At 41.6% G+C, this 19686-nt stretch overlaps 1 protein-coding gene across 4 annotated transcripts in view; it reads right to left on the minus strand.

Annotated features, from left to right (window-relative positions):
- NF1 (neurofibromin 1) overlaps positions 1 to 19153 on the minus strand; it is an 85324-nt gene extending 66171 nt beyond the window's left edge. For 3 of the 4 annotated variants that reach the window (XM_021415322.1, XM_021415320.1, XM_021415324.1), the window contains exons 1-12: positions 19094 to 19153; positions 12138 to 12281; positions 10603 to 10686; positions 8272 to 8462; positions 5910 to 6016; positions 5576 to 5643; positions 5263 to 5338; positions 4544 to 4701; positions 3770 to 3943; positions 3176 to 3298; positions 2795 to 2869; positions 1794 to 1925 (exon numbers count right to left, since the gene is read on the minus strand). In XM_021415322.1, the coding sequence (XP_021270997.1) occupies positions 1794 to 1925; positions 2795 to 2869; positions 3176 to 3298; positions 3770 to 3943; positions 4544 to 4701; positions 5263 to 5338; positions 5576 to 5643; positions 5910 to 6016; positions 8272 to 8462; positions 10603 to 10686; positions 12138 to 12281; positions 19094 to 19153 (1392 nt within the window). Of the gene's footprint in view, positions 1 to 1793; positions 1926 to 2794; positions 2870 to 3175; positions 3299 to 3769; positions 3944 to 4543; positions 4702 to 5262; positions 5339 to 5575; positions 5644 to 5909; positions 6017 to 8271; positions 8463 to 10602; positions 10687 to 12137; positions 12282 to 13201; positions 13226 to 19093 lie in introns of those variants that run through there. The other variant, XM_021415323.1, reaches the window with a different exon arrangement.

Below are 19686 nucleotides of genomic sequence, written 5' to 3' on the forward strand. Positions count from 1 at the left end.
AGCTCAAAATCATCCTCAACTGAAGTATATATTCAGTATTGTAGAATGTAATTCTCCCAGAAATGCTCAAAGCTCACACTATTTTGCTGGCCAGTGAATATATATGAAAAAAGAATAAAAACTACCACACATAAAGTACCTGATTAAGGAATGGATACTATGCTAGTAGAGCTGACTCACTCTGTGCAAAATCTTAGTTTGCTACAGTAAAGGAGAAGAGACACGTGGCAAAAGGAGCTGATCAGCCCCTGTGAAGTGTTTATTTACCTCACGCTATCAAAACTAAAGGCAGGGACATGACCGCTGTCTGCACAGACACCAGGGGGAAAAACACCAGTGTGAAGCTAATAGACAACACTGGAACAAGAACACACGGGGATAAGTTCACATAAATAAGTTTAGGCTGGAAATTAGAAAACAGTTCTAACCACAGAGCTGGGAGATTCTGGAAGAGCATTGTGATGGAAATGTAGGCAGCAGAAAGAACAGAACACATCCAACAAAAAGCCTTTACCAATGAAACAAGTTTGTGTAAGGGATGACATTGCAACTGCCAGACCAGCAGAAGCGGTCTCCTCCAGTCCTGCGCTCCACGGAAAGCATGCCACCTTTTGTGTCCGAGATGAAGTGGTGTGACTGCAGCAGTAACTATGCACAGAAAAGTCAGAGCAACGAAAGGCTTTTCTGCGGTAGTTACGAGGGGTCATACTTACAGCAACAGAGGCCCACTGCCATGCAAAACAGTGACTGGTTGGCATCTGACCATGAGCGACAGCAGCCAATAAGAACAGAAAATAAGAAGCAGAAGACAAAGCACCACCGATCAATGTCAGAGTTGACACTACAACATCCCTGCTATTTTCTCAACAGATGAACATACACATGTAAAAAGCAAGTTAAACAAGTTGTAGCTTTCAACTAAAGGTATTTTGATCATTTTTCTTTCACATGAGAAGCCCAATAGAGTATTTTCATGCATAATTTTAGGCCTTCTTCTAAAAACAAACATCCAACACACTGTGACAATTCAGAACATCAGTGAGCTAACTTGACACATCCAAAGTCATAGAATCATAGAATGGCCTGGGTTGAAAAGGACCTCAAAGATGATCGAGTTTCAACCCCCCTGCTGAGTGCAGGGTCGCCAACCACTAGAAGTCCTACATGGAAAGATCAGAAGGAAACACTGTTGTATGAGAACTTATTGAATAAATCTGGATGAACCACAGATTTGAATTTACTCAAAATTTCTTCTAAGACAATCCAGAATATTGACTTCATTTCACAGTGGTTGAAAGATATTTTGTCATTGATGCTGTCACCAAGATCAGTCAACTTGCTCATCAGAAAGCAAGCAAGACAAATAACATGAAGAAATAGTCATGCCAATCATGGCAAAAGCATTCCAGTATTGAGAAATTAACCTCACATACAGAATGCTTCTGTTTTTCAGATTAAACAGCAATAGAAATGTTATCTAGCTATTCGCATGGCAAGTTTAAAACGAATAGTTAGCCACAGAGGACAGTTACAGAATACTTCTACATTGCCAGTTTAAAAGCAGCATGAAAAATATCTGAGAAACACGTCATTACAGACTAGGAACAGCTAGTCAATATAGCAAAACCTGGAAAGTTTACAGAGCATGTATGGCTCTCTGTTGCTTTTTGGATCGTAATGTTCTTCCCCCCTCTAGTTTCCAGTCTAAAGTTAATGAATAAAAAGCCAAAATGGAATGGAGACACAGGAAAAGCAACAGGTTCGTGTTTTACCAACTTCTTAACAAGTCTTACCGGAGTCATGCGAATTGCTGGATGCGCCCCACAGCCCTGAATAGCTTTGTGAAGAGTCTCACTAAACATGCTGCGAAGCTCCACGGAATGGCAGTACACAGCATCGATCCTGGGCCACCAGTCCAACGCAGACTAGAATGAAAACGCAGAAATGCTCAGCAGGTACACCGCTAATATCGGTTACATGATGGCTTGTCTACGATTCTGGGGATCGTTCTATGATTATCTTAGATCTCTAGAAGTTACAAAAGCTTTAATATAACTAACGAGTGTTTTACACACCATTACAGATGTTAGTTTTTCATTTGAGCTGTAATACTGATAATATTTAAATGAATTGCAATAGAAACAATGCTTCCAAGTTAGCTGCTTGCTATAGTTTTCCTTCTGAACAAATACAAACTCTAAAAATTCAGGAAACGAGTAGATTTCAGGAGACAGAGAGCTACTCAATACTTTAAACGTTCAACACGTGCTCAACTCCTTCTGATACACTAAGCAAAGTAGAAAATTGATACCCTGAGTGCTTGATAATATCTGAAAAACTGTATTATTCAACATATTAAAGTTAAGTAAAGCATAGCAATTAATTTGAAAATGAACAAATATCACAGCAATATAATTTTACTTGAAATAACTTCATTATTTTTCCTCTGGATACACCACTGCATCTACAGTAGCACATTCGTCTCTATTTGTCAAAATGCCCAATAATTTTTTTAAACATAGTGTTCTCCTTATAATAAATGGAATAGAAAAATATGATGTGAAGTAAGTACGGCTGCTCAGCACTGCCTGGTTCCATTTCCATACTGACCAGGGAACCCAACCAGCGGACAGCATGCACTAATGTTTGCACACACTTGCCTATTAACAAGCAACTCTTGTGGCACAGATACAGACAACAAGATTTGGTCTATTATTTAAATTGTATTTCATAAGCTATAGATCAGAATAGAAGTCACGGATAGCTGGGCTAATTAAATACTTTCAGAACTTACATTTGTGATGATTCGGTGGAGTGAATTTACCAGTACATAATGAAATGTTGATGGGGAACTCTGTGCCAAGCAGATCTGCAATGAAAATAATACATAAAAGCCACTCATGAACACATTTTTTTCTCTGATATCTTTCATATTACACTGAATAATATCCTGGAGCCTTTTAATTAAATTGACAAAACTGTCAAATGTATAGACGTGAGAATAAGAAACTCTAACTGGCTAAGACTTACAGAAACACAAGGTAACGCATCACTAAGGGACGCTTACACAGCTGAAATTATTTACAAACTCCCAGCTGTTGCTGGCACATCTTTGATAACTGACAAGTCACCAACAGTATGCAGAGAATGACTTACCAGAATGCTGTGTTCTCACCTTAAAGTGTTGGTTATTATGTGGGTTTATGCGGAAGCATGAAACTAAGCAGTCAATCATAAGGTCTACGTCTGCATTCTGATTGCTTCTTGAAAAAGGTTTGCTCGGATTAAACAGCAAATTCTATATGCATTTTTTTTTGTTAAAGAAAGAAGAAAAAAAGAGAGACACCAAGATTACTCGTCTACTTTCAACACTCACACTGGGGAAAAAAAGAAGCGTGCAGTCTACCCTAAATAATTACACTTTTTTTCAAACAGAATCCATCAATATTTACTGTTGTGACATGACACCTTTGGGAAGCACTGAAGTAGTTAATAAATTACCCAAGTGTCACGGCTTCACCCATGAGGCACTGAACGAAGAAAAGAATGCAGAACTTCAGGAGGAAGAAAGCAGAGCATTAAGGAAAAAAAATAAGGGAGCAAAATTAAGAATTGCAACAACTCAATCAGTTTTCCACTGCAATTTTAAAAAAGGAAAACAACATTCCATTAAAGAACACCATGGTATTCATTTAAGAGGAGGTTTGAAGCTAATTTCAGCATTTTAAAATTCAAATTTCTTCACTGCAATTAGGAAACATAGTTTTACCTTAAGATCTACTACCATGGACTGCACTAGTAGGAAAATGACAGAATTATCTTCCCAGTTGATGTAGGTAGATGCTTTGCACAGTTTAACACAAGCAATAGCAGCACTTTCAGTCAGCTGTCTGCTCCCACTGTGGCCTGCAAGTGCTTTCCTGAGATTGTCCAGAAACAGTTTCTGCAGAATTCAAATGGGTAATAGTTATCATCACAGCTTTGGTAATCCGTGATCAGAGATTTCAGAAACTTAAGTATTAAACCAAACGATGTTGCATTTCCTGATTAGAAGTCATGAATACTGAGGCTGCAAAAAGCAACTTGATGCAGCATTTTACAGAAGCATTGGATGATCTAGGGCAATCAGAATGCAATAACAATAGATGATTGTTTACTCGTAATAAGAACGTTTGCAATCACATCAAATTCTCCTTCTGCAGGTATTGCAATTACAGAGCACACAGTACACACACTGCAGAAACCTAGAATGGTACAACACAGAACAGCCAGAAGAAATGCTAAGCTCGCTACTGGTGGAAACAAATCTCCAAGCAAACATGCAAGTTCTGAAACAACATTATTGAGGACATATTAGCTGCATGAATTATTGACAATGAAAGGATGTACGCCAGCTGAGAGCATATAAAGGGTGCAGAAATTTATCTACAGAATTTTAATACACTTTGGGTATAAAAGACGTTATAAAATATACTTAAAATATAGAATAAGCAAAGACAAGCATCTTCTAGAAATCGGAGTTAAGATAATTTTCTTTTCTTACCTTGTTCATTTTAGTTTCCTCTACCACATCCTTTGCTATATCTTGAATTATCTCTGGACACAGGACCAGGAGTATGATTTGCAGTGGCCACACCGCTGCTTTACGTTTTGTGCTCTCTGCAAAGCCATCCACTAAGTCAAACAACTTCTCCGCACAATCTGCATGAAATATAACCTCAAGTTCAACACTGATTTTAATTATGAAAACATAGGAATAACAGAGCAGTGATATCTCCACCTACACAGAAAAAAGTTTTGCTTTGCACATTACTAATATGCTACTCGAGCTAAAATGGGATCGAGCCATTTAAAGCCATGGCTTATCTGAAAATATTAATTTTCATCCCTTTTGGTCTAAAGATACGTACAGCTGATGTTTTCTAACAAGTCTGTTTTTTCCTATATCAAGAACAAAAATACACACCTGAAGACTTTGCATCTTTGGAGTTATATTTCTTTGCGTTCTGAACCACAAAATGAATCTCTTTAAAAGTTGGGACAGGAAAGAAAGCAGAAATACATTCTTGTCTGCCATGAAAAAGGCTAACAGAAATTTGTTCTTACATGCAGGATGGACAAGTAGTTAAAAAGACACAAAATGAACGTGGGGATGCCTTGTGGGAAAACAAAACCAACTAAGAATATCCACAAACCCCTCCTGACTTAACAGGAAAAAGTTAAAAACAACTTTTGAACAATATGTCATTTATTATGCCTTACCAGCCATATCAGTCTGTGGTGTTTGATACAGCTTTGTGAATTCATCAGGATAGTTTTCCACCCAGTTCCAAAATGCCTGCAGATAACACAGAACATCTTTACATTCCAGAGCTTAAAAATATATATTTTTTTGAAGTTATGTATTTAAATAAAGATTTTACTCTTACTTCTAACAACTCAACATCCCTTGCAAGACATACGCATCAAAGGGATGCACCAACACATATTTTATATTAAAATTCTGAATTGCATATATTTTTAAGTTACAGAAAAACTCAAGTAAGTGATGAAACAGGAAATTAGTAATACTTGCCTTTTCCAGACTGTTGATAACAGCTAACTGAGCTACTTTCTTAAGGGCTTTAAACTTGAATACAGTCTCTGTAAAGGTAAAACATCTCTGCATTAAAGAAAACTTAGTTCCTAAAAGCAGCAAAGAAAGTTTAGAAAAAACATGCGAGGTGCAAAGCCTCACTTTTTAAACTAATACTTTTAAGCTACTTGGATACTAGTAGGCATTTCGTAAAAATGCACAGAATATTTGGATTAAAGCAGCAATAAAAAGTTGTATGTATCAATACCCTTGTGTCGTCTCTAACAAAACATATTCAGGTACAAATATTTCAAAAAACAAGTTCCCCTCATACCTTGCAAGAGTCGTTTTAGTTTTGAACAATCCACACTGATGTACTGTAAAAGTTCAATATCATGAACATCAGCATTATCTTCTGAACAAACAGTCAGTTCCTGCAATCTAAAAACATGCAAAGTAAATTAACTTCTCCGTCAGACGATGTCAGGTAGGTATACACACACACCTATGATTCTACACATTTGCAGAGCAGTGGAATAATAAAAGATCTCCACATTTAATATGATCTTCTCAGATAAACTTCTCTGGGTTTCAAAATTAAAGACAGAGCTTGCACAATGATAAGTTAATATTAAGTCCTGTTTCATCCTCATACTGAGAATAGATCCAGAAATACCAGTGGTAAGTCTACAAGACACCAATATCATCTGGTGACAGCCTGTTTACAGCCAAGATTTGCCTAAATCCTTCAGCTATCTCCCATATTGTAGCTGTAATCTTGGCCTCTTTTCATCCAAATTACTCACTTGATGGAGTCATGACACCTTTAGACTACTGTTCTTAGCAATGAGTCTTGCCCCAGCTAATTTCTCAAGAGTAAAACAATGACTGATGCCACTTAAAGCACAGAAGGGAGCTACGATCACTCTCTGTAAGCTGAAGGTCCTTGTTATTTGGTGCAAAAGAACAGGATGAAGTTTAATCATACCATTCTAGATCCAATGGCATTTTTTCATAGTTTTGTACTGGATAATTTACTAAGCATCTCGACAGATACCAGGCCACTAATAACTAAATCATATGTTCTCACAAACTAAAGATTGCCATGTCTAGTTCCAAAGCCACAGATGTGTTTTTGACAAGGAATGCAATTTCTAGTACTACACACAAAAGCAGCTCTTCATTTCTTCAACGCCAGGGAAACTTAACAGCCCACGCTGGGAATGGGAAGGTCCCCACTGCAGTGCTTTTCGTGCCAAAAATCCCCCAGCTGCCGTAGAAGGCCTAGAAATATGCCTAAACAGGAAGCACAGGTCAAAAGATCAGCAATGCTAACTGTCGGCAAGCTGACCCCTGTGGAGATCAGCAACAATTGGTCAAGTATTTAACTATTTCTGTGCAAGCCATCCTGAAGAGAAAAACAGGTCAGGGGGGAAAAGCACTACACTACATTCAAACTGATGCTGGGAAGGATTTTAGAGCTTGAGAAATAAACCATGCTACACACATGTGAATAAGCACAGATTCACAGATTAAGCCTAAAGACTGTCAGAAAGTCTCAGCTGAAAAACATTTCCTATAAAAGGAGCAATAGGAACTGTTTCCTTTTCCACAAGCAACAGAACAGAATCAACCTACTCAGTAAAACTACATCCTCCATGTTAGCTGCCAACGCTATGTTCTTGAAACAGTTATTTAAGTAATTAAAACTTTGAAAGAGCCTTTAAAATACATAAAAACTCATATAAATTATTTTAGTTTTATTTCTAAAATGCAATAATTTCTCAAAAAATGTTGGAATGGAATTTTCTTCACATTACAAGGAGTATATAAATCTTTGTTTCAATTAATTGGCATATTAATTACTATACAGCAATATAAGGGTGCGCAAAATCCACTTCTGATACACTACGGATTATGTTGGCTGTAACAACGTGTGATAAGAGGTAAGCCACTTCAAGCAACTTTCAAGAAACATCACTGTCAAATGCTGAAGCATAAGAAAGACCTGGAGCACAGCAAAAAGAGCAAAGAATAGATGGAAACTTGGAACAGTATAAAAGATGAGGTTATTTTTACAGTAAACACTGTGTGAGAAACTCTTTGTCGAAGACAAATGGGTCTTTTCCAACAACCAACAAACAATGCTCGAGTCCAGCTCTTCTGTCCCCCTCAGGCATAAGGAAAGCTTAACATAATAACCTTCAAGCAGGAAAAGCGAGGAAGGGGAGGAGTCTTGGGGCTCCAACAGAGCTGTGGACAATCTGGAATTTGGTATTCTAAAATCATTAAAAAATGGATATAGGTTGTTATCTTCAGAATCCCTTTTCTCCACACCACTTTACATCCACTAGAGGTTATTCAACCCTAGGCTACAGCAATACATTTCTCTGAGTCATCACCGTTTCATTTTACAATAGCATTTAACTTGGACTTACAAAAGCAGGTAAAAAGGAGCAATAAGCATAGCTCAAAAAGTATGCCAACAGTAACCCAGAACAGATAAGAAACAGGTACCTTTTCTAACCTGCAAGTCAAGTAAAACTCAGAAAGGTAGAGGGAATTTCACTAAATACCATTTAAACAGTAAATATTTTTCAAAAATGAAAGACTACAGTTCATGAATGATGTTCTAGACACTTCTTTTTAGCAGGTGTTCTAATACACTGGCTAAGTCAAGCTACCGAAACACCTACCTGGTGGAAATGCGGCTGAACACAGCATTAAAGTTATTGCAGCTAAGAGAAAAAAGAACCCCAGAGGCAGAATTGCGTAGTTCAGCTGCATGCTGGTTCCCTTCACGGTAAGTGTGGATGAAGTGGCAGATTTCTGGCAGCAACTGTTTTACCAGCATAGTCTCGTCTAGTCGCATCGTATCCTTCGGTTGCTAAAAATAAACATTTGGTATTTCATGATATTCAATTTTCTACAGGTTTGAAGGCAAAGAATGGAGCATCTGCCACTAGTAGGACAGGACCTGAATCTGGATTTCAAATTCCACTTGCATGCTACCACTGACCATGGCGTACGTAAGCTACACAGGAAAGGATTCTTCCCATTTCAACAATACTCTACATCATTCAAACCACATTACAGTTTTGGATTAGTCTCCAAAATATGTAGGATGCTAAGCTGACCAATATCATCAAGCAAAATACCAAACTCATTTCTGAAGTAAAATATGTTACCTCTTTGAGTAATGTTCTCTGTCAACATAAGTAAAGCATTAACTATCTTGGTTTAGAACAGTAGCCCAAATGGCATAGACTCACCCTCCCTTCTCTTTTGGATAGTATTCTGACCCCTATATTTTAAACAGCAAATATTTTTTGAAATGAACTGAAGAAGAGGTGCTTCTCTGTTCCTCTTCCCTGCAATTGCTCTACAAGAGTCAAAAGTGTCTCAACTTTCCTGTAAAAAAAAATTCAATTTTTGCCAGTTTGTACAGTATGAGACATAAGGAAACTATTTACAAAAGAATTTGAAGTGAAACTTTGCTCCAGTAAGAACAAGTTTTAACAGAAGGGTCAGCATTAAAGCTTTCTAAAATTCTACCAATGAATTTACCATAGGGAATTGGGAAGTTTCAGAGACTCCCACTTCGTTGACCTGAGCTCTGTTGCCATGAGAACTTGTTGAAACATTGAGCAAGAACAGGGAGCAAGAAAAACGTCTGAAGATATCACAGAACACAACGCTCTTTGTATAGAACTTTGGCTCAGTCTCACTATACGTATACTGGCTCAACTTGCTCTCACTTGAATGGACAAAGCAAGAAGCATTCAGTGTAATTTTAGGCTGTTCAAGTATCATCGTGTATCAGGAAAAAAACCAACACTGATGTTTCAAGCAAAATGCGTATAAGAAATTTTTAAAGAAATTAATTCCAGAAATAAAACAGGTTTTTGGGGTTCTCTTTTGATTCGCTGTATGAAAGATGGAAAATGAACCAAAGGAGGTTTTCACTTTGGCTTTTACAGATGTACTTCATTATGCAAAGTGCATTTACCTGGATCTTTTGTGAATTTCGATGAACCCACAAACAGTGAGACTGTTCTACTACTATAAGATACACTGCTTGACACACCTAACCACAATATAGTTATTTACTTATAAAGAAAAAACTTTCAAAAACAGTTGCAGGGAAAAGCAAAAAGCTTAGATGATTTCACGATATTCATCCAGGAATACAGCTTTAAAAAAAAAAACTCTTTCTTGCTAAAGGAATAAACCACAGATTTGGAAATTTTGTTCACAGTGAAATTTGGCTTTGCAGTTACACAGTTTAGCACAGTACGTTGTACAGCCATTTACATCCCAAAGGTAACAGCAAACTGCCTTCCAGCACAGCTCTGATTGGAAGCCTCAGGACTGGACTCCCAGTGGAAGCTTGAACAGAGTTAACTAATGTAAACTAGGAAGCACCTGCAAAAGTAAATTTCAGAGTAGTGATAGCAAAGTTTCTACTGTAAATACAATTACACAAAACTGAAATAAAATTACTTTACCAAATGCAACTCACAAGAAACTTTAAGTGGAATACGCCACATGCATTCAAACTGCACAGGAATCTAGCTAAGCTAGATAACCAAGTCTAATTCTTTACCTGTGTGCCCCCTCTTGCCCCAGGTCACATCTGCCTCGCAGAATACAGTTGTCTGCAATTTTTTAACAAATTATTACAGGGAGATCATTATTTATAACTCCAGAAATTAGCTGAGCAGTGAAAAGGGCAAGTTCACAGGTTTGCTTGAATCTATTTAGATGGAAAAATATTTCTAATCGTTATTACTAAAGTCACTATCATTAATTTCAGGCAGGAAAAAACAGCCCACAAATCCTTAATTTATCAATTATGTAAATAACTTTCACATATGAAAAATTCTAGTCTTTTAAAAACAGCACTAATCCTACTTTGCTCTGAATGAGCTAAGGTTTATTTTTTGTACCAGAAATAATTGGTACACCAGCATTTGACTTATACTCTCTCAGCTCACTCAATACCACGCTTATGCAAGTCTACTCACCCCCGCTAGACATTTTTCCAGTGTATCCAAGATAATCAGTTGAGATAGATATAAGTTCTTTTCAGCAGTTTCTCCAAATATTCTCTGGAAGAAGAAAGGATATGGATCTGAGTGGCACAAATTTGACTAGTAACACATTAAAGTAACGTTGCAGAGTGGCATAGAAAATTATGGCTCCTCTAGTGCTTTAAAGTTAAGTTCAGAAATAAAGCCAGTCAAAAAAAAAAAAAAAGATTAAAATAGGAATTAAAACCTTATTGCTGAAGAAACATCTCTGTTGAGTCTGTAGTGCCAAATCTAATAAGGAACAAGCAGTTACCACAAAGTAAGAGTGGAGGTGCACTGCAGCCCCTTGCCTTCATCAGACCTGTAAGCTATTCAGAAATGAAGGTTACACCTTTTCAGAAACTATTTTGGTATCAATTACTGCTGACTCTTTTCCAATTATGTCTCGCATTGCCAACATCTTACTTAACAGAAATGATGTTGCAATGAATCTATATCTACAAGCTCATTCAAGTGCTGCTAAATTTATCACAGACCACAGGAAGAAACATGAGACTCCAAAAAGATACTACACTTCAGAATCAGGATGGAGGTAGAGACCCATCCAGCACTGCAGCTATCGCCCTGTTGTATTGCTGATAGTGACTGGTTCCAACAATAGGAAGACAGCAAAACAATGCAGAAAAGATTTAGCCAGAGCTGTATCAGTACTCTGCCTGAGCCCGCAGCCCAGCGTAAAGCTGTCCAAAGGAAGACACCTCTCAAACACCTCACACTGCTCGAGAGGTTAGCTCAAAACTAACTGCAACTTTTGGCAGAGTGCAAACCCTACAGACTTTTTCTTAATACCTTCACAAATAATGCTGACTCGCACAGTTGCTCATTCCACTGAACAAAAAGTTTTGTTCCTCAGTGAACAGCAAACGTTGATTTTTTTAATTAACATTTTTAACTAGGTCTTTCTGTATATGCTACATAGATTTAGAGAGCTTCAACACAGCTCCTGGCAGGTCATGCACTGACAGCTGAGAAAAACCCTCCTGGCATTGCTGCTGCTCAGCAGCTCCCTTGCTCTGCTGCATTCCTCATCTAAAAAGGCTGCAGCCACTGCTTCCCAGCTCCCTGCAGCGCCTTTCCAGGCAACAGAAAGCATCCTCCTCATCTCCCAACAAGCAGTGCATCCCACCAGCTCGCACAGCTGGTACCTAAACACTGCTCAGAGCCCCAGCAGACTGTTCCCTTAGCTGCCTACCACCTTCCCATCTACAGACCCTTCCTACAAATAACAGAGGATTCCCCTTAACCACCACCTTTCCTGGATTTCTCTGCCAGTGATCTCACCATCTTCATTTGTAACACAGTGGCACCAGTGAATGCGATTGCATATTAACATGAAGAGAAAACATGTAACTGTAAAAAGCAATCAACATATTGACTAAGCTTCAGTGACTCTTTGCAGACATCATGTAATGTGAATAAATAAAAACCATTTTGAGAATCATCCAGCAACCCAAAGTGAGAGAACTTACCATGTTATTAACATTTTTTAAGATATTAGTGAGACCACTGATGACCAGGGAGAACTTGTACTTGGAAATGTTGATGAGACACTCCTTGTTGTGCTCCGTGCTGACTTTGGTGTGGGTATTCTGCTGGCTGGCCTTTATTGGAAGCTACAAAGAGAGGTAAGTAGCATGAGCTTTCTCGTGCTGAAATGTACATCTTCAGAGATGGATTAAATAAGACATCGGGAACAACCTTGAAACTCATTCTATAAGACAACTGCAAACAAATGGATTATTTCACTTTATCTGTGTTTCTCTTCCTACTAGAGATGTCTTCACTGTGGCAATACTGGCACGCTGAAACAAGAGGAGGCGAAGGTGAAGGCAACGGCGCGCAGCGAGACGCGAGCTGCAAGGCAAGCAGCGCAGTTCTGAGCGGCCCCTGCCCCGGAGCTCAGGGCTGCCCAGGAGGAGCCCCCGGGGCCAGCGTGAGCCTCAGCTGCAGGCACACCTCAAGGACTGGGAGCCCCACGTCAGCCCCCCCAACACCCGCACTGACAACTAGACTGAAGTGCAGCTTCTCCAGAATGGTAAGATTCAGAGTGACTGAACAAAACCGAGAACCTTTCATGCTGTACCCAAATTTTTCCATGGTCACAAAGCAGTCACTTCCCAAGCGTGCAGCCACTGCCCTCTGCTTCTCCACAGCAGTCAGTTACAAAATATCACACAACAGTGTGGAAAGCAGGAATTTCTAAAAATCCTCAGTAAAATGAATTTTTACCAGCGATCAAAAACAGGAACAAAAAAAGTAATCGGTATTACTGTCCCTTTCCATAAATCATGTGTCACTTATGTTTTAAAGTATGACTCAGGAATTCCCCATCTATAGAAACTTTAATCAAGTGCCACCACTACTTTTAATTCTGACCACAGCTCTCAGTAAGGGTGTATTCCGAAAGACCAATAGCTCAGAATGAATGCCACAACATTCTATTTTGCATGAACTGTACTGAAGAATCCAAAACTTGAAACATTTTTCTTAACAGTTTTGATCTCATCATTAAACACGACCAATTCACACTCACATCTCCCATTCGTAGGGAAAGGATCTCTTTAGCACGCAGTCTAGCTTTTATGGCTGAGAGCAATTTCCTCTCCACAAAAACCGCAGGTTAGTCTGAGTCCTAAGTATCGGTTCTTTTGGGTACCACGGACTGTGACCAGAATGGACGCTGTCCCGAGCCAAAAATGAGCGGAGCGCTGCGCTGGGTGCCCCAGGCCAGCGCATCACCTTGTCCCAGCAGCAGGCACAGCAAATGCAGCCAGGGCCAGCGAGCACGCGCAGGGAGCTCCTTGGGGAACGCCTTCCTCAGGTCAGCGGCTCCGGGATCCCCGTGCCCAGCGCTGAACCCAGCACACGGCCGGGCAGCATCACCGCCACCCGCACGACCGCGGCCACGCGCGCCTCTGCCCATAACACACTTGTGATTCTCAGATTGCGACGCTTCCAAGCAGCGCAGCGTGCTCCAGTGTGTTCTTTTCAGAACTGGAAAAGGCACATCAAAGCATTTATGACTCAGGCTTTGTTTTCATTGCTAGATGTTATTTTTACAATATATTTTCAGAAGTCATTAGTGGAAGATAGATACATTTAATTAAAAATTTCAGCATTACTAGTACTGCTATTGGAATTTGAAGTCTGTGCTGACAATGGCAGAAAAGCTCAATCCCACCAAGAGATGAAACACTCCAGGAGTGCCTCTCCAAGAAGTGTGTCAGATCCAGTCCTGCGTGCTGCCATGCAATGGAAACATCGTGTTACACGCTTCTGGAGCTTCCTGCCACAACAGCCACTGCAGCAAGGTCACCTAGAAGTAAAGCTGCTTTTTACAGTGCCTTTTAAAAAAGGAAGCTACATAAAAAGGAAATATTAGCACTGAATTTTTTTTAGATTCCTCAGCTATTTCCTTTGTGCTTTCTGACATGCCGGAGCACCGCCTGCACCCAAATGAAACGCAGCGCTGAGTGACCAAAAAGAAACTGCTCAGCTTCTACACAAAAATCCAATCTAAACCTTACAAGAGAAGTTGAAAGTACTTTACCTTTACTGTCTTCAATTTTATTTTAGGAAAAAAAAAGAAAAACAGACTGAAAATGGATTACCTGTACAGCTTTTATTTGAATCAGAAAATAAAGCACGAGGCTTCAATATAACTGGGGTTTCCAATCACAAACACAGGCGTCATTTTGAACTCATCCCATTTTGGCTCAGGGATGGTCACTGTGCTCTCATTCAATTGTTCTCACCATTAAAATAAGAAGCAATAATCAGCAGCCTTACAAAGTACACTGGAGCACACACAACCCACGCAGAGGTGTGCTGTGATACAACCTCCCTCCCTCTTACCAGTTTGACCAAGCCAGATTTAGGTGTCAAATCATCTAAAAAGGACAGGGAACAACGGCATTTCGGTCCATGATTGGCCTTCCTTTATGCAGCTGGCAAAGAAAAAATATGTAGACTGAATCTGAAATCTTTCCAGCTATCAAGTTCTAAATATTTTAAGATGAATTGAAACAGAATCTTGCTGTCATAGACAAGGAAAAGCCATTAAATAGCTGAGTCTGACAGCTGCAGTAAGAGCGTACAAGGCACTGTGCATCCTGAATTCAGGATAGAAGTCATCTTGCGTTCCGAGTACTGCTGAAACTAGAGAAGCAAATCAAGAGTAAGTAACGAGCATAACATCTAGAACAAAATTCCCCAGTGCCATTCTTAACAGCATAAAAATATACCTACATTTTCCATTTCAAACAGTTTAATGGAACTTCTTCATTAGGCTGTAATGCATAGATGTATTGCAAAGACTGAAGATTTACACAGCACCATTACTTCCACAGCATCACCAGTTAGAAATCAACAGGCATCTCCCTCTGGCACTATAAACGCGCACTGCACCACCTTCTAACGAGTCTTAACTCAGTAAAAGTACCTCATAACTAAGCCTTCTGAAGAACAGGGAACTTTGAAAATATTTTACAGATGTTGCCCTTAAAAAAAATAGCAATGAAATAACGTTTTCAAACAGTTAACTAAGGATTTGCAACATGAACAAATGTCTATTTCCCCACTTAAACAAGGAAGAATCATCAGACCACCTTGCTGCTTCTCAGCAGCCCACGAACGGACTCAGGTAACGTGTGCTGCGTGCTGACCATTCCCGGGTCTGTTCTGCAGGTCACATCCGCACGCAGAACGGCAGCTCTGCAGAAATACTTCACATACACTGCTTTAGAGAAGTAAGACCAAAGCTGCTTCAGGCTTATGTTAGGGAGAGAAGAAATAGCACCCTTGCGCTGAAGCATAGTGCTACAGTCCAGTTTGCTTCTTAGGTCCTCTGGAAATTTTTTCAGAGTCGCTGCGGAAAAAAAATTCCACCTTCTGCACAGCCTGGTCCTGCCTTGCAGCAAAAGGCACCGCTGTCAGCACAGCCATCAGAACCTGCACAAAATACTTTGAAATTCCTTAAAATACAAACTTATTACTACTAATGGTTTCTTAACAAGCTCAGATGAAAGACAGCAATGGCAAACACAAAGCCAGGACTTGCAGCAAAGCACTTCTTCAGGCCTGCAATTCTGTATAGGTTTCAAATGCCACAGAGAGAAGCAACAGGAGGAGGGAAGATGTGCTTTAATGCAATGCCTTTTAATGAAAGTTAAGAAGGGAACATTCCTAATGGCATTCAGTTTTTATAAAAGCTTTCTTAACTGAAAGTAATCATATCTCAAACTACACATGGGAAGTCTAAACCATAATCTATGTAATAAAGGGCTTCTTTCGTTAAAGTATATCATAATTGTTTAAGTTGCCACACATTTGTACTGGACTAATATTTTTATTAAATCTGGTAGTGTTTGAAACAGTCTAGATTTAACTGGGTTAGGCAGGGAGGTTTCCTTTCTAAGTTTAGAAGAACCATTTCACCACTGCATCGGCCTTCCCATAACTTCAGTTGTAACGCATCAAAAAACACTATAAAGCTACAGTACATAAAATAGAAAGTGAACACTTCCAAGGGAGATAAGAGACCACTTTATTTTACAAAGACCTGGTTATGTCTGAAATAAGAGAACTTCACTAGAATGTAGCCTAGCCTCTTGGCGCTACTGCAGTCTAATTCTGTCCAGATCACTGAAAGTTTCGAAAAATATATTAATAACTACTACTATGTATGATATATTCTAATTGATTTTGAATGCGTTGTACAAGAAACGTGATCCAATCTCACATGTACAGCCAATTGCCTCTTCCTGCACCAGCTGAAACCTTCAAGCAGTCTTCAAGGGAAGCTCAAAGCAGAGGGCGCTGCAGCAGCTGAAGTCTCAGAAATGAGAGCAGATGGGCAAAACTGGCACTGCCTTGGAAAAACGCGTTCAGTGAGTTAGTCATTGGTTAATGCATAAAACTATGCCTGCCATTCATTGTAGGCCCAGAGAATCATGCATACAAAAGCAGATTTTGGTTAAAGCGTCATTTATAACAATAAGCAAGAGCAGACAAGAACAAACTGGTTTGCACTGATTTTGGTTGTTTTCAGTACAGATGAGCATTCTCTCCGTTTGTTGTTCATCTGTCTTAAAATGAATGAAAAGACTGTCTACGTCTGTAAATTTTGGTAAAAGATGGTTACATTTTCTTCCTTTGTAAAAGAAGGAATAAACCTTGAAAACATTTGTCCTCTCCCCCACAGAAAACAAAACAGAACAACTCACAACTCAGAACAAACACAAGCTCCCCTCCCTTATTCAAATACAATGATAGCACCATACAGAGGGGCAGTCTGGCTCCCTCTGTGCTGAATCAAAAGGTCCTGCATGTAGAAGGGCAGACACAGTACGCAAAAGCTCAAAAACGCATTATCATCACTAAAATGACATGCACTACATTCAGGACGTTTTGATTAAGTATAAACTTAATTTTCAAACGAGCGATCAAAGGCATAACAAGTCGATAGCTTAATAAGCACATGATTACCCAGCAATGACACAGAACTGAGCAGCTACAAGAAGCATGTAAGTACCACCATTGATTCAGAATACGTTTAGCAGAAGAGAGCCGGCCCTTGAGTGTTCTTTTAAGAACAGAGCCACTCTTCCACCCTGAAGATCACTGCCAGGCGAGGCGAGGCGAGGCAGAGGAAACTATGCATTAAAAGAAAACAAAATTGAGGCCTCTGAGCTGAAATTAATAAATAAGTGTGAAAACTTCTGATAAAAAGTCGCCATTAATACCTCATGCCTTTCTCACTGCTTCATTCACTAGTTGATACAATGTGAAAAAAAAAATTGCACTGGTTAAAGAGAAGCATTCAGTAAACTGATCAAAATATTGCAAATAGCGCCCGTCATCAAAACTGTCCGATGACTCCACCAGTCGATACCGCATTTGATGGAGATTGTCCCTGCAACTCCAATATTCTAGCATCTCAAAAAGCAGAGCAGCTTCCTTTCTGTCAGGAGAGGATTCCTCCCACATACCTTTCTGCAATTATTCCTTAAAATGTGCAGAAAAATACTTCTGTTTAAAAAGCTCAAGTTCTTAACTCCTAACAGATGTTGGCAAGCCCAGTTCCACAATATACATAACAAAGCAAACGACAAAGCCTAGGGCCTTTTAACACCAGTACACAAAGAAACATTTTCTAGCAATACTGGGAAAATAATCAGTACCATGCCTTTAAAGCTTATGGAAAAAATGATCTGTGATTCAAGATAAGGTGTGTGCAGGGGGGTACACTGGCCATGCAACTACCATGCCTAAAACATATGTGAAAAATCTGCATCATTTTAATGTCAATAGACAAAGCTTTTTTTTTTTTTCCTTAAATAAATTTCACTCACAGCAGTTTTTAAATAAACGTAAAACAGAGCAGCTTATTTCCACGCAGCTAAGCTGCCGTCTCTCCGCAGGTTGCCCAAAGCCGAGCGTCACCATCAGGGACACACGGCTCAGGCAAGCGAACAAAACGCAGGACTCGGAGCCGGCCCCACGCCTCGGCCCAGAGCCGGGCTGCGCTCCCAGAGCAGCGCCTTTGGTGCCATGAGGGATCCGCTCCCTGCGCAGCCAAATGAGACAGACAGCAGAAACCGACCGCTAAGACTCAACCTAGCTCCCACTTACATGTCAGGAAAGCATCTTGGGAGTAAAAATGCCAAGCTTAAGCACCTGGCTTAGCCTCGCTGGGAAGTCACGCCACCTAATCCCAGTAAGCAGTTTCTTCATGTGGATCAGAGACACAGAGTCCAAGGCCCACAAATCTCTCCTCCTTCCATTCAGAAAACCCTTCTCCCAGCTGCTGGTGCTGGCTTTTGTAAACAGAAGCAAATATCCGTCACTGGCACAGCTCGGGGAGCTGCTCCATCCCGCAGAACAGCTCCCAGCACTGGGGGTGAAATTTCACACCAACGTTCGCCGTTAAGAGATGAGGAAGAAGGCAGAATTGCCCGAGCAGCTCTCCAGCCACCCTCCTTACGCTCGTTTTTGAGGCTTTACTCCTTTCTGATGAGCAAGAAGATGGAAAGCGAAGAGACAGAAGCCCCGAGAAGATCCACAAAAGACGAGCACGTTTCAGGGAGCGGCGAGAGCGGAGCCGAGGCAGAACCGGGCACCTCGCCCACCCCGCCAGCCACGAGCAGCGGCTGAGGCGGCCCCAGGCCGAGGCCGGGCCCGGAGACGGGGGCACCGCTCGGCTCCCGGGCACGGCTCCACCCAGGCCCACCGACCCGCACAATGGGTGCCGGGCCGCACTCCGCCGCCGCCGGGAGAGCCGGGGCCGAGCTGAGGGGCCGAGGCAGGGGGCAGCGCTCCCCCCAGACGCCCCCTACCCCGGGGCCGCGGCCCTCCCCCGCCGTTCGCCCGCTCCCGGTCCCCCGATCCCCGTGCCGCCGCCCCTCCCCGCGGCCGCCCCCTCTACCTGCTCGTCGAAGCGGTTCACCACGGCCTGCACCCACTCCACCGGCTTGTGGGCCGCCATGTCCCCCCGCCCGCCCGGCCGCGGCGGGGGGCGGATCCCCGCGGGGGGGGCGGCAGCAGAGGAGCGGGGCGAGGGGAGCTCTCCGTATCCCTGGCGCGCTCCGGGGCTCTCAGCTCCCCGCGGCCATCAGCGCGCAGGACCCGCCATGACACCACACCGGAAGCGGGAGCCCAGGCCGCCCCCGCCCGCCCGAGCAGCAGCGCCGCGGCCGCCGCGCCAGGGGGAGCGCCGACACACGGCGGCGGCGGGCGGCGCCTGCGCGGCCCCGGGCACGCTCCGCGCCTGCGCACCGCGCCCCGGCCGCGCCTGCGCCGTGGAGACGTCCGGCCGCGCGCTGAGGGGCGGTGCGGGCTGCACGGGGCCGCGCCTCCAGCGTGGGGCGGGCGGCTTCGTCGCTTTCCGCTTGTACGTTACGTTCAGGCTGGAGTGCGTAGCTGGTACTGTTTTAAGGAATAAAGAAAGGTTCTTAAGAAATTAGGTTATTTCAGAGTAACGGCTTTTGTTACAAAGTGTTTTGGTACTATGTTTGGCAT

The sequence above is a fragment of the Numida meleagris genome, chromosome 18 (assembly GCF_002078875.1).
Source record: "Numida meleagris isolate 19003 breed g44 Domestic line chromosome 18, NumMel1.0, whole genome shotgun sequence".
Lineage (NCBI taxonomy): Eukaryota > Metazoa > Chordata > Aves > Galliformes > Numididae > Numida > Numida meleagris.